Here is a 13,623-nt window from a genome sequence, read left to right as displayed (position 1 = left end):
ACTAAACTTCTTTTATATGGGTCACTATAGCTATCAGAAGTTAATGACTATCAATCATTGCTAATCTGAACTGAAATGGAGCCACTGACCTTAAGCTGAAAGAGCCTTTTGTCTCCTACCAATACCATGAGCCATATGGTTCCCTGCCCTTTGCCTCTTATTTTATATTTTAAATAATCATCACTAATTGTACAATTGTTTGAAAATATGGGAGGTTTGTGGCAAGTCATGACCAAGTGGTGTTCTTTTTTCCCTTAGCTCTCACTCAATAGAAGGGATCAGCTTCAAATTAAAGGATAAAAAAGCATCTCTCTTAATTAAATATTAGCCCTGCTATTTGATTATTGGTCCTGCTTCTTAACAGTCTACCAAGTAGACTGTTAATAATCCTGCAGGCTGCAATAATTAACAGCTTCCAAAGTGTCAAGGTCGTTCCTGTTCTGTACGGGAGTAATAAGAAAATTATATAGGCAAGACACCAATGGAATGTTTTATATTAGGATAAAGGAGTATCTGAGGAACCTACTTATCACAAATCTCTTTTTATTCAGTGGTTTTCATTATTTCATATCAGTTGCATTTTCTCTGGCACGTTTTCCCTTTACAACAAGTGCTCATATCCTGCAAACATTCGATTATAGAGCTTAAGAAAAAACCATTCTTGTCAGACAAATAAACTGCATCACCAGCTATCTTTAGCTGCATCTGTTTTCTTTAATGAAACATATTTTCCTGTAGAAATGCTGCCTTAAAAATCATGACCACGCTAATTATCTATGGCAAGCACATCTTCCTCAACTAATGACAGCTCAAGCATATTATCGTTTGCACCAGACTTCATTCTGAAACTGAAAGACCCATAGAGCTTCGCGGACTCCTTGGAGGATGCAAACCTGCTCCTCCGGTACAGCTCCCCTTTCCACATGGACATCATCAGCAGGCTGGAGAGCACCACTCCCCCCAGGGTTAAGAGACACAGCCCGGCGATAACACAGCGGTCCAAGTGAGCCCCGATCCTAGCGCTCTCGTTCTCCAGCCTCTCCATCTCCCGGGCAGCCACGGTGTTGGGATCCACAGTCACATCTCTGGGTACCACGTAGGAAATGATCACCAGCAAAATGCCACTAACCAGGAACAAAATGGCACTAATGAACCCATAGTCCACGGATTTCCCGGACGCCACCTCCGAGGCAGCGTCGTCCTCCTCAGAGACCAGGGAAGGAGAATCGTGCACCCACTCAGGTGGCAGCTCCCTGCAGGAACGCTGCTGCAGAGGGGCATCCTGGCAGCGGCCGCCTGTAGGACTGGGGGGACTTCTTGCATGCTCCAGGTTTACATTTTCATCCACGTAGGTGAATGATGTCTCAAGTTCCTGGGCACAGCAGCAGGCTTTCCTCTTCCCTCCCTCCTCTTCCCCGGGCAGGCGCTCAGGCGGGTGGCAGGGCTGGGAGGTGCTGGGGGGTGCAGGGTGCTCCCGGGGAGAGGTGCCTGGGGGTGAGGGCTGGGGTGCCGGGGGGGGCTCAGCCACAGGGCCCCTCTGCAAGGGCTTGCAATGCCTTTCGCAGTGCAGGGCTGCCACGGCGGCGGCCGCTCTGGGGTCCACCTCACCCCCCTCACACTGCTGCTGCTGCTCGTAGGGAGGGGACGGCAGGCTCCAGCCGGCAGCGGTGACCAGGGGCGCCTGCCTGCTCTCCTCAGCCAGGTAGAGAAGCTCCATGCAAGCCATCGACTTCGTCCTGGCGAGCCCCGAATCCTGGGCTACCGCATCCTTCAGCAAACGCTGCCCCTGACCTGCTGAAGCGGCTTCACGGTACCAGAGCTGCTGTGTCTGAGAGATCTCCTACTCTTTCACCAGCGTTTTGTTAGGGACATGGCTTGTGTCAGCTGTTAAATGATTAAACAAATCCTCTCTGACATTCATTTCTTTTCGGTCTGCAAATGAAATAGCAGAGGGGGAAAAGAACAACAACAACAAAACCAAAGCCGACAACCTTATGATGACACATTAATAAACCAAAGAGAAGATAACGTAAATTTAATACATCAGTCTTCCTCGCAGCTGTTCGAGGGGAGATGGCAAACATGATTGTTTTAACCACGCATTTAAAACCGCAATCCTCTTGCAGATCCAAAATCTATTAGGGAGTCTAATCAACCTTTGACACCAACATCCAATTAAGGCAGTAAGTCATCTACAGAGCACAGGATAACCAGAATAACTGTGTAAAATGTCAGAGGAAAGGGATGTCTGTTCTTTTAGAGGCAAGTAACTCCCCCACCCCCTTCCAAATAAAGAATTTTAAACTCAGATTCACAGACTAGTTAGAAAGAAACACACAAATCCCATGTAGCTCAATAATCCAGGATCTGTATTCTCTGGTGGAAATCTGATAATCCTATGGGAAAAGCAGTGCTTTCCTATAGCAGATCTCCAGTTTGATTAAGAGCTTTTGGAATGAAATTATGCCTCAAAGACTGATGACTCAAAGACGGATATTACTTCTCATCTGCAATTAATTCGTTATTACCCCCTTCTTCTGCGCCCCATCCCCCCTCGCGGCCGAACGCCCGGGGTCATTAGGGAGAGCCTGCAGCCCGATAAATGTGTTGCATGCGTAGAGAACACATGTGCGCCTATGGCATATACGTGATCGGTAACAGACGCTGCTCACTCACGCTCTTCGCGGGACCTCAGCGGGAACCGGCCACGCTAGGAAATGCCGTCCCCGCCGGCGCGGGGAGTAGCTGGATCCACAGGCAGCGGCGTGACCCGAGTGACGGAGAGGTCAGGGGCGCGCAGACCCGGGCGGACACCAGGCACAGCCCGCCGGACACCAGGCACAGCCCGGCGGGCGGGAGCGCGCCCCCTCCGCCTGCTCCCCGCCCGCGGGGCTCTCACCTGCCCGCCACGGCGGCTCGCCCGCCCGCCCGCCGCGCTGCCCGCCCCGCTGCCCGCCCCGCGCACCTACCTCCCTCCCGCCGCCGCCGCCGGCGCCCCCCGCGCCGCGCCCCAGGCCCGCGCTGCCGCCAGCGCCCCGGGGCACGGCCGGGCGGCGGCGCCGAGCCCAGCCGAGCCCAGCCGGGCAGCGCCGAGGCGAGGCGGGCGGGCTGTGCCGGCGGGCGGGCGGCGGCGGCGGCGGCGGCACGCTGGGAGTTGTAGTCCGCGGGCGGCGGGCGGCCGCGCCGCTGCGGCAGCGCAAGGAGGGGCTGAGGGGGCGGGGGGGCAGCCGCCGCCGCCCGGGGCTCGCCGCCGGGGTTCAGACCTTACCTCAGGCAGCCCCCTGCCAGCCCCGCATTCCTGAGGTGGCTGTGGAGAGGAGCTTCAGTACAACGCGGCTTGTGAGGTTGCTCTGGTGCGTCTGCCTAGCTCGGTCATCACCCGGGCTCTTTTTTCCACGATCACGAGAGCTCCCGACTTGCTCCATGGAAAGATGAAATCAGATGCTCAAATGATCGCAGCATTCCCAGAGCTGAGACTTCAAGAAATGTACTCACTGCAGGAAAAGTACAGAAAAATCTCAGGAGTTCACTCCACGTTGGCAGACTCTCCACACACTTTCTCTGGCAGGCATAAATGACTATTGAAAAATAAAAGACTGTTGCCAAAAGTACACAATAAAATGAATGACCAGTTGATAGGAACCTTCACTGACTTTTCTTGCCAGTGCTTTCTCTGAAGTGATAAGCTAGGATGCGAAAATAAATTGTGGAGAAGAAATAAACTGAAGTTTTATCCTAGATGGGTACTGTGCTGCTGGGGAGAGACCAGGCTCTGGGGTGCAAAGAGCACGGAGGGAGGGACCCTTGGCGTGGGGCTGAAATGAGGATGCCCGTAGGAAGCAGAAGTGAGCAGCGCCTGCCTGCACAGCTGTCGCACAGGAAAGCAGGGGCACAAGAGGGAAGGTGAGCTGGGAAGGAACCAGACGAGGAGGCCAGACTGTCTGAAGGAGTTGTCCTGACATCAGAGGACAAGGTGATTCTGTGTAAGGACTGTGCCAGTTCTGAAACACTCTGTTAGGCAAACAAGTCAAAGTTTTGAAGACAAATCCTGCTGAGACCCGAAAGACCCAGCGCAGAAGATTCAAATCTTTGTGGCAATAACTCCGCTGAATGACAAAATTACTTGCCAAGACACGGGAACACCAGGGCACTCCCAGTGCCCATCTTACAGATTGCTCAGTGCTGTGGGCTGGTTCATACCACCATTTCGAAGCAGCTCCAGGCAGCGGTTCCATTAGCAGAGAGCTGTTTCAATGCATTGAATAGTGTATTATTCACTCTTTGAAGAAAAATTGTAAGGAGAAAATTATGGAGCGGGGAAAACAGCACAGACTGTCCTTGGAGCTTTTTGTAACAATGCCCTCTTTGAAATAAATACAAAGGAGCAAATAAAACCTAATCAAAGAAACAAAAAAAGCCTATCTGTAAATTGTTCAAATCCTTTAAAGCAAAAGCAAAGACAGAAACTAACTCTTTTTAAGGCTATTGCACATTTCCATTTGGGAAGCAGCAGGACAGGAACATACAGATATTGGCCGCTGACACCGCAAGCTGCACCTGCCACATCCGATAGACAAGTCTTAATTAAGTGACTGACAGGACAAAACGTGGTGTTCAGCCCCAGCAATGCAGCCTGGAAGAAAGCAGGCACCTCTCCTGGGCCCTCAGTCTGCCACGGCCTTGGGTGGGCAGTTTCTTTCTGATAGCTGATACAAAGGCAGGAAATTGTTGTCAGTGCGCGACAAATGTCCCTGTCATTGATCTTTCAAAACCCAGGAGCTACAGCACATATTCTTGAGCACTTGCTAGAACCTTAGTTACTTGTTATTTAATCACACACAAACATGGCTGCTCTGCCACCCACTCTCCTCCCCATTATGTGCCAGCTTGTGGTGGGCATGTATATTAATTTGTTGCTAATAATTACAATTCCACAAAGCAAGGAGCAAACAGAGAGGCACGACGACTGACAAGCCAAATGTTCTCTATTCTTATACGCCTTCCCAGGTGATGCTGTCCTTCCTTTGCCTCCTACAGTGCACAGACTCTTACAGCGAAATCGTTGTCTAGTCACAATCCATAATACTGATGTTTCTTTTTCTGACTTTGGATACAAAGAGTTAACAGCATTTTTGTTTAAAGAATGTAAGTGAGTGTTGCCAATGCTCTGAGGTGTGGAGGTGGTGAAATGAATGCATAGCAACACATACTCTGCAAACACAAATACAGCTGGTGAAAAGATTAATCAAGCACGGGCAGGAAGTAAGAACATTTGTCAGAGAAAAAAATGGCTACGTAGAGCTAAAAACTAGAGTGATGGACACACAATGGGGCAGGAATAAAAGACTGGAGTAGACTGTCAACCTACCCCACCACAGAGTCCTTTCAGAGACTGAAGAGGCTATAGGAGCGACAGCGATAATATGGCATGTGACAGTAGACTGATAAAGGTGTCTCAGTTGGGACATATGGGATTAAATCTAAACTGTGCTCTAGACCTGCTTGGAAACTCTCTTCCAGTTGACCCAACTATAAATGAGTGTCTGAACTAGATGTATACGGCTTTTCTGTTCTCAGTAAGCTATGCTCAGTATAAGACTGGAAGGAGGCTTGTGAGATCTAGAAGTGGTTTCACCCTATGTAACTACGCTTGCATTTGGAGCCTTGCTGAGGGCTTGGCCAGCCCTGAAGACATCAGAGAAACCAGGCAAAACTGGAACCAGTTTTCTGAATGGTGCATCCCATCATGGCCTGATGAAGGATGAGTTTAGAAATATTCTGTTTACTCTTATCAGTCGAGGAAATTTTCCAGTGCTGGATGGGATCCTCAGTGGAGCATTCCCCCAAACATTTTTATTCTTTTAATTCCTTTCAGCTTAATAGCATGTACACAGAGTCCTTTAGTGATCTTGTGTTCGCAGAATCTTCAATTCCTCGCCCCGCATGGTCATGGGACCTTGGGTTTCCAGCAGGCCCTGTGCAAGTGTTGCAAGACTGCATAAAGGTGCACTCTGGCCAGTGCAGCTCAAAGCATAATGTATTCAGACAAGTCTAGGGAGACTATCGTATAAACTTCCAATTCCCACTCAAATAGATCATATTGCTGAGTAACGTGAATTGGCTACGGAGCCAATAACAAGGGGCTGCAGTAAAATTTAAAAGCTATTAAAGAAATATATGGACCTGTGTACAGGTCTGTGAAAAATAACAAAGGTAATCGAAGTGAATGAAGAAGCAAAGCTAAGCTTTTATATAAAGTGCAAAAGAAAAAAGTGATATAATTTTTCTGCTTAGAGAATATAAGTATTCTGAGGACAGCAAGCAAATATTTGGACAACTCACTATGAAAAGAAGTATCCAGCATTTCTGTGTGTTTAAAACATATTACTGTCACAGATCTATTGACTTATAAAGCAAAAGTAGATAGGAAAGCAGTTTAATTCTACTTTGGTTGCTTCACTAATGCACATCCATTGTGCATTAATAAAAGACACAATAAGTAAATAAATTTACAGAGAGATGAAGAAACCGCAGATATGTGATATGATGTACCAGAATTGTCAAGTGGAGATTAAATGGTTGCTAAAGTCTTCTGCTTCTCATGTCTGAGTATGTGAAGTCATGGTTTGGCTAACTAGAGCTCCTGAGCAGGAACAAAGGAAGTCACTCCTCGGTCTTAGAGCAAAGGGTCATCTGGAGGAGCAGGGGTGCAAGAGTGGGCTGTTGACCGCCTGAAAAACACGGTTGTTATAGCCCAGTTTTTTGGGCCAGCTTGTTTGGACATTTTTAGCTATGTGCAAAGAGACTCTGCAAGTAGGAGAAATGCAACTTAGAAGAGTAAATCAATTACTTAGGAGCTAACAGACATGAAGGACAGGTAGGATTTAACAAGCTCTCAGGCTGTGGCCTGCCCCAGTGTGGCACCCGTGGAGCCTTTGCTGGCCTCAGGGGCACCGGGAGAGGAAGGCACAGGTCTCGGTGTCACGGAGCTGCCATCTCCCACCCGCTCTGCCCAGACCAGTGACTTGAGCTGGAGATCTGACTGACCCTGCCCAGGCTTTGCCGTTCATCCCTGCTTTCCTCCTTCAGGAGCTCATACTCGGCCATTTTCCCTCCTGAATCCTTGAGCGACCGACCACCCCTGTCTCAACACCCCTACCCTTGGCTGTACCTTTATTTTTCTAGCATCCCACTCACTGACTTTCTCACAGCTCTTTCTCAGCAGCCTGGGCTCAGGTTGCACAGTGGAACATACCTGCACTGGCCCTGCTGTGTCCGCAGCAGACTGGCTGCCTATTGCCAGGCACCTGGACACCACTATAAGTGCCTCAGCTGTTGGACACCGGGGTGGTGGAGATGACTCCTGCCTCCCTGCATGCCTCCATAAGGCGGAGCACTGAGCTGTGCGGCATCCTCTGAAGGAGCCATGGCAGAGCCCAAACACCTCCTTGCTGCCGTGGGCCTGGGGCCACCACACTTTACCACAGGAGTCTGCCCACTGAAGGGGAAATACCGGCACTGTGCTGTCTGCACACCTGATAGAGCCAAAGTCTTCATTCGTTTCCAACCACAGCCACGCCTGGAGCATTAAGGACACCGGGTCACCCCACAGACTGGAGGCTGCAGCCCTGAGTGCTCTGTGGCTGCTGAGTGCCAGACGCCATGCACATGACTGATTCCTGCCATTGCCTTTTCCAGGCGCTTTCCTGGATGGTTATTCTCATCACCTTCCTGCGCACTTTCATGGAAAGACAGTGATTCACCTCCAGTAATCACACGTTAGATCTAGGAGTTGTAGTCCACCAGATGTCCAGCACAGACTGCAAAATACTGGTTATGGAATGGAGGAATGTAAGGGAAAAGTGAGATGATAGACTACCCTGCAGGGAAGCCAACCTGAAAATCAGAGGTTGCTTAGGGGAGAAATAAAGAAATCACCAAGGAGATTTTAAGCAAGGCATTTAAAGGACAGAGGATAGTGCAGAAAGAAGGGGAGTGAAAGATAATATGAGGAAATAATAGCTTGTCCCATAAACTAGTGATTTTTCTTTCTGCTGGATCTGGGAAAAAAAAATTACTCATGGCTGTTGCAGTGCACATAAAACTATGGGTGAAAGAAGAAAGTGAAGGCTGTAGTTTCTGACAAGACAAGGACACACAGCCTTCAGTAAAATATATATTACTGGTGACAGAATGAGGTTTTATAGAAGTTATCAGGAATAGTAGACAGAGATTCTATGTTATCAGCAAAGTGTTGAAGAGTATCTTCAACAACAACAAAGATGTGTTCACATTAGAGAGGTAATGCTGACAATTTGTGGAATGAGCCTGTATTAAAAAGACAAAATATTAAAAAATAATAAAACCTTCTTCTCTTGGTAGTGCTTTATGTCCACATGTTTCAAAGTACGTTAAAAAGCTGAAATCATTATTCCCATTTTAAAAGCAAAGAAGTTGAAACACGGGGAGCTTGTGTAATCTGTTAGAAGCCAGACAACATGTTAGTGCCAAAATCAAGGCACCAAAATGAAGATGAAAGAATGGGGACTTGAGCCTTGTTCCTCATGCCACCCCTTTTATCCAACTGAAATGGGCAAGTGATGACTTACGAGGGAACTAAAATCTTCATACCCAACTGGGGGAGAGCCCTTGGCATGAGAGAAGAGCTGTGGAGCTATATTAAGCTCATAAGTCATAGCATCAGAGTAAGATATGCCAGGAAGGTATCTCAGTGGGGTTTCAAAGCAGTGCTGGGGTCCATGGAGACTGCTGATGGTGGCATTTGTATCTAAATTAGCAGCCAGAACAGCCCTGATTGAAGAGGGCCCAAGGCAGAGCTTTCCTCCTCTTTCCCTTCCTCTCTCCCCCAGTCCCTTAAGCTGAGTATCATGCTGAATTTATGTGTGGAGCAAAGCCTTGCCCATGTGTCTAGTCCTGGTCCCATTATAATCACTATAGCATTTTTGTAATTAACTTTAAACAGACCAGGATTTCTCATTGCCCTTCCCCATCTCCTAGTAGTAATGAGTTTCCCTATAGAATGTTTTCTGCAGGGAATAGAAAAAAAATGATAGGATACAACAGCCTAAAACCTGGGGTAGATGAACAAAAGGGGAAATGTAAGACTAATTACAGTAATACAGGCCCTGACGGATCTGGCGAACTCTTCCAAAGGGCAACATTGCTTGTTCAAATATTGAAAAACAGTTTGAACAAAGCACTAGAAAATAAACTGTAAGGAACCATCCTTCATGGGACCACGTGAATGAGCTAGACCATCTACCCAGGCATTTTCCTCTCTGAAGTCCAATGCTAAGATCTGATCCTGTTTGCTTTCCAAGGGGGTGTGATCAGACCGAAACTAGAAGGAGAAATATTTCATCTTTTTCAACAGTCAAACCTTTAAAGTCCAGCCTATTCCCTGAATTTTGAGAATGCAACCTGAGGTTTTTAAACAAGACCTCTATTGATATCAGTGGCAGGCATAGCAGACCAAACACCCACAGAGCAGTAAACATTTAATTCATCAGATATGGTTAAGGCCGTTAACATTCTTCTTGTCACATAGCCACTGTTCATATTCCTAAGGACTTTCTATTTACTGTCCTCCTTTGATAGCTTTGGAGGAGGGAATAACACCTCTTCTTAAGGCTGAGCTTAATGGAGATACCTGGAATCAATAAAGGAAAATAAAACCTGGCCTAATGGTTTTCTTTTTCTTTAGTTAGGTGGCATGGAAGGAAATAGGATGTCATCCTCTATGTTAAACCAGCTCTCCTATAGCTTTTAATTGCAGTGTGTTTTGAAGCCGTATATTCAAATAGGGATAGCACACAGTGTTTGCTCTTTCACAAACAGAAGTCTTAGAGAGTCACATGCTGCTAAAGAAAATGTTTTACGGTTTTCTGCTCTTGACACATCAGAGTCATTTTTATCTGGTTACTATGTTATGCATGCAACAGAACTGCAATGATAGTAAAATCTGTGACATGCAGACAGGACTGCGGGCACAGTATGAAAAAGAGCAGTTGCTTACTTGAGCAGTTGAAGAGCTTATAATACATTATTTATGGGAAATCAACATTTGTTTGTAATAACTACATATACATCTCTACCTATCCATTCAAGAAAGCCAAGAGGTCTCTATCCCACTGTTGGCAAAAAGCAGAAAGCAGGACCATAGAGGTCTTAGTTTACATTGGCTAATTACCAACAGTTCCTGTGTTAACATCTGGGGAGCCACCACAGACAGTCTGGGTTTTGCAGGAAGGTTGGTTCTTGAAGAAGAAGGTGATTTTAACTGGCAGCAAAGACCTTGTTCCTGGGCAAGCAGGTCTCCATTACACAGCCCTGAATGCTCTTTCCATTGCGATGGGGATTTCAGCATAAGAGACAATGACACATAGCAGTCTTTCTGGTGAGAAATGCCTTAGCATGAAGTCTCCTTGAGTGCAATCAAAACAGGAGTGTTGGTGTGGAGAACGGCAGGACACCTACCTAGCCCAGGGGAGGACTGCAGTGATCCAAGTGCCCACAGGGGAGTCCCTGAGTTGAGGGGGACAGGGCAGCGCCTGGCGAGGCTGAGCGGGCAGCTTGCGGCCACCAAGGGTTCCCTGCCAGCTGCTGCCTTCTCCTGGATGAGGGGCGTCTGGAGGGGGGTGAGCAAGGTTGGGGGATTTACTCTTTACTGTGAGCTAAATGCATCACCGTTTTGTCTTTCTCTGAATAAAGATTTATTTGCTTGCACGCTTTCTCAGAGTCCTCCTGAGTGGGGAAGTCAGTCCTAGTGCGGGCATGTGGTTTTCTGGCACTTCTTAGATGGGGATTTAAACTTGATTTAATCATTTGTCTCAAGAGATGTGAAATATGTTGATGCTACTGGTTTCTACTCTCATTAACCACCTGGCCGAGGGTTATATGTGGACATTATATTAAGGTAATATGAATTTTTCAGTTGTTCTTACTTCTGAGGCATCCGTGTGTGCGTACACACACACACACGCACGCACACAAAACATATGCACACACAAACAGTTATATGGAGATTTTCATGGAAAGTGGGAGGTTTGGAGATGAATCTCCACTCCTTTTACTCCAAGTGACACACTCTCTCCCTCGCACAATACTATACATAAAATGAACCATGGGGAGCTATTTTCCCAAGCAGACGGAAATGCTGTATTTTGAGGTGGGTTGCTGCATTTCAAAGCCAGAAATCTGCATGAAAGACATTTGTACAGTGCCATCTGGACAAGTTTTTAATTAACGTGGAAAATAAAAAATGAATGGAGAGAAAAACAATTTCTTCATGTTCAAAGGCATAATCCTGCAGGGGAAAAAAAATACCCATGGTTATACTTCCAAAGGATTAATAAAGAACATCTACCACGGATTTATAAAAACAAATTCACACTAAGAAAGGAATATTTAAAACATTTATGGTTAATTTTATTAATTGATTAGTTTTATTAATTTAGAAAAATTCTGTTTTCTTTAAGCAGAGATAGAAAGAAAGGATAATGACAGCAGATGAAGAAAAATTTGTTTGTATTCTGAATGATGGGTTCTTTCCACCTAATCAAATAATAAGGATAACTTTTGAGGAGGAAACAAGGAGCTGAGTATCACTCTGTTTTGGTGCACATAATACAGGAGTTTAGCTGTCTGTCCATTTGCAATGTGATCACCCTTTTTGTTACCTGAGCATCAGAGGGTAATAAAACATATGATTACACCAGAGACTGAGTTTTCTGCCTGTCTTCTGAAGTGTTGAAATAGAAAGTGTGTGAGGACTATTTGAATTGCATTGCTTTGCAATCTTTGAGAAATATTGTCACTTTTTAACTACTGATCTGTTTCTTCATCTGGTTTTCTTGTGATATTTTTAAACCAGGATCATTTACATCCCTACTTTGGATGACAGGAGAAATCAAAGGATACTTGTGACCATGAAAGATTTTATTCAATTTATCTCAGAACAGATATATCCTTCTATATCCATATATATCCACATATCCTTCTTCTCTGCTGAAACTTATATCATGAGTTTCAATCTGAGATGGTGTTTTTACATCCTGGAATAGAGTCTTGTGGTTTTGTCCATTGCTACAAATCTGTCTTGTCCTTTTCCTTCCTCACATGGATTCTATAACACTTTTATTAATGTTTTAATAGATGTTGAGATCTTGTAATAAAAAAACAACTCACAGTTAAACAGAAATGATACACTTTTTATGCTGGAGGAGGAAGAAGCAAACAGTAACTCTGCAAGTGTGAAACCAAAGGCGGAGGGAACATATGTCTCCCATTGGGAACAGGAGCTAACTGATTCAATGCAAGTAAAGGATGCTAACGTTGCTGCATGAGGCAACATCTGGGCTTAAAGTGAATCACTCCCCAAATTGGCCAGAAGCTGGGGCAGGGGGAAAAAAGATTATGGTTCCAATATTTAGGTTATTATAAAGTTACTTCTGCACTAACACCATTCCTTAAATAACTTCATAAGTACAACGTCTATGGCAAAGTCTAAATTTAGGAAATGTACTTCAAGCATCAAGACAATGAGTGTTCAGGAGAAAATCTAATTTTATTCCTAACATTATTCAAGTTTGAAAATGACATTTTGTCTATTTAGCATGTTAAAAGCCATGAAATGTATCCTATGGATTAATGCAAGATGTTCCTGTGGCCTCCAGATGTTTTTCCCTCCTTGGGTATCTTCATTCTGTGCAGACAGCTAAGACTGTCTTCTTTATCCTGCTCCAAATTTCTGATCGTGTATTTCTAAGTCTGGATTTTTCCCTGAGTTGCTCTAGCACTCAACATCAAAAGTAATATCTGTTTCACTGCAATTATTCAAGTGGATCCAATGGAGTCAGGCTTGGCATTCATCTGACTAAATGTGGAGCTATGCAACATAGACATCTACATTTGAACCAGCTATCTTGGCTATCACTGTAACCGGGAAGATCAGCTCAACACAGTCAACAGAGTTTAAGATGAAATTCATCTGAAATGTAGGCATTTACTGTAGGATGAGGTGAATTGTGCACCAAACTCTGTTGACTGTGATTGTTGCTCACGTTGGCTCTGTCACATGCTGGCATTCTCACTGTAGACAGGTGCGTTTAGATTAATCCCACCCTAAGTGGGCAGTTGTCATTGATTTTCAGTGGGATTACTGTAACAATCATCTCATTAAAAAAAATACTACCTGCTTCCTTGTCAGTAAGGCTCCAAAAACCCTATGCCTGATCTGGAGTGAGGAGGTTGCAGTTTCCCTCTCTCATATCTTGTCTTCTCTTCTTCATGTCTCATTGGTTTTCCCTGTTACTCTCCTCTCTGCTTCTTCCATGCTTCCCTCATATGTTGAATATGACTTTACGGTGGCAAAGAAGGAATGTTTTCATTTCTCTGAGCCACCACTACAGGACAGACGTTTTTACTGAACTTAGTCTATTTTGATCCAGTATCTGAAGCAGTGCTTTGAGTAAGAGACCAGCTCAATGGTGAAATGGGTATGTGTCATGTCCTCTAGAATCTAGAAATGTGCATAAGAAATAGTAGTTTCATAACTTATTTTATTGACCAAGGACTTGTGTCTTACTCACTGCCTCTTGGTCG

The 13,623-nt window shown here is 45.6% G+C and overlaps 1 protein-coding gene across 1 annotated transcript; it reads right to left on the bottom strand.

Annotated features, from left to right (window-relative positions):
* Positions 1 to 748: 748 nt before the first annotated feature.
* TMEM74 (transmembrane protein 74) lies at positions 749 to 1,726 on the bottom strand (the record flags this gene model as incomplete). Its single annotated transcript, XM_082326931.1, has 1 exon — positions 749 to 1,726. One exon carries the CDS (start codon positions 1,724 to 1,726, stop codon positions 767 to 769), a length of 960 nt encoding a protein of 319 aa, XP_082183057.1. The 3' UTR covers positions 749 to 766.
* Between the last annotated feature and the right edge of the window lie 11,897 nt (positions 1,727 to 13,623).

Source organism: Platalea leucorodia (genome assembly GCF_965183815.1).
Source record: "Platalea leucorodia genome assembly, chromosome: 1".
Classification (NCBI taxonomy): Eukaryota; Metazoa; Chordata; class Aves; order Pelecaniformes; family Threskiornithidae; genus Platalea; species Platalea leucorodia.
The sequence above is the reverse complement of the archived record's forward strand: the minus strand, read 5'-3'. Positions and strand labels throughout refer to the sequence as shown.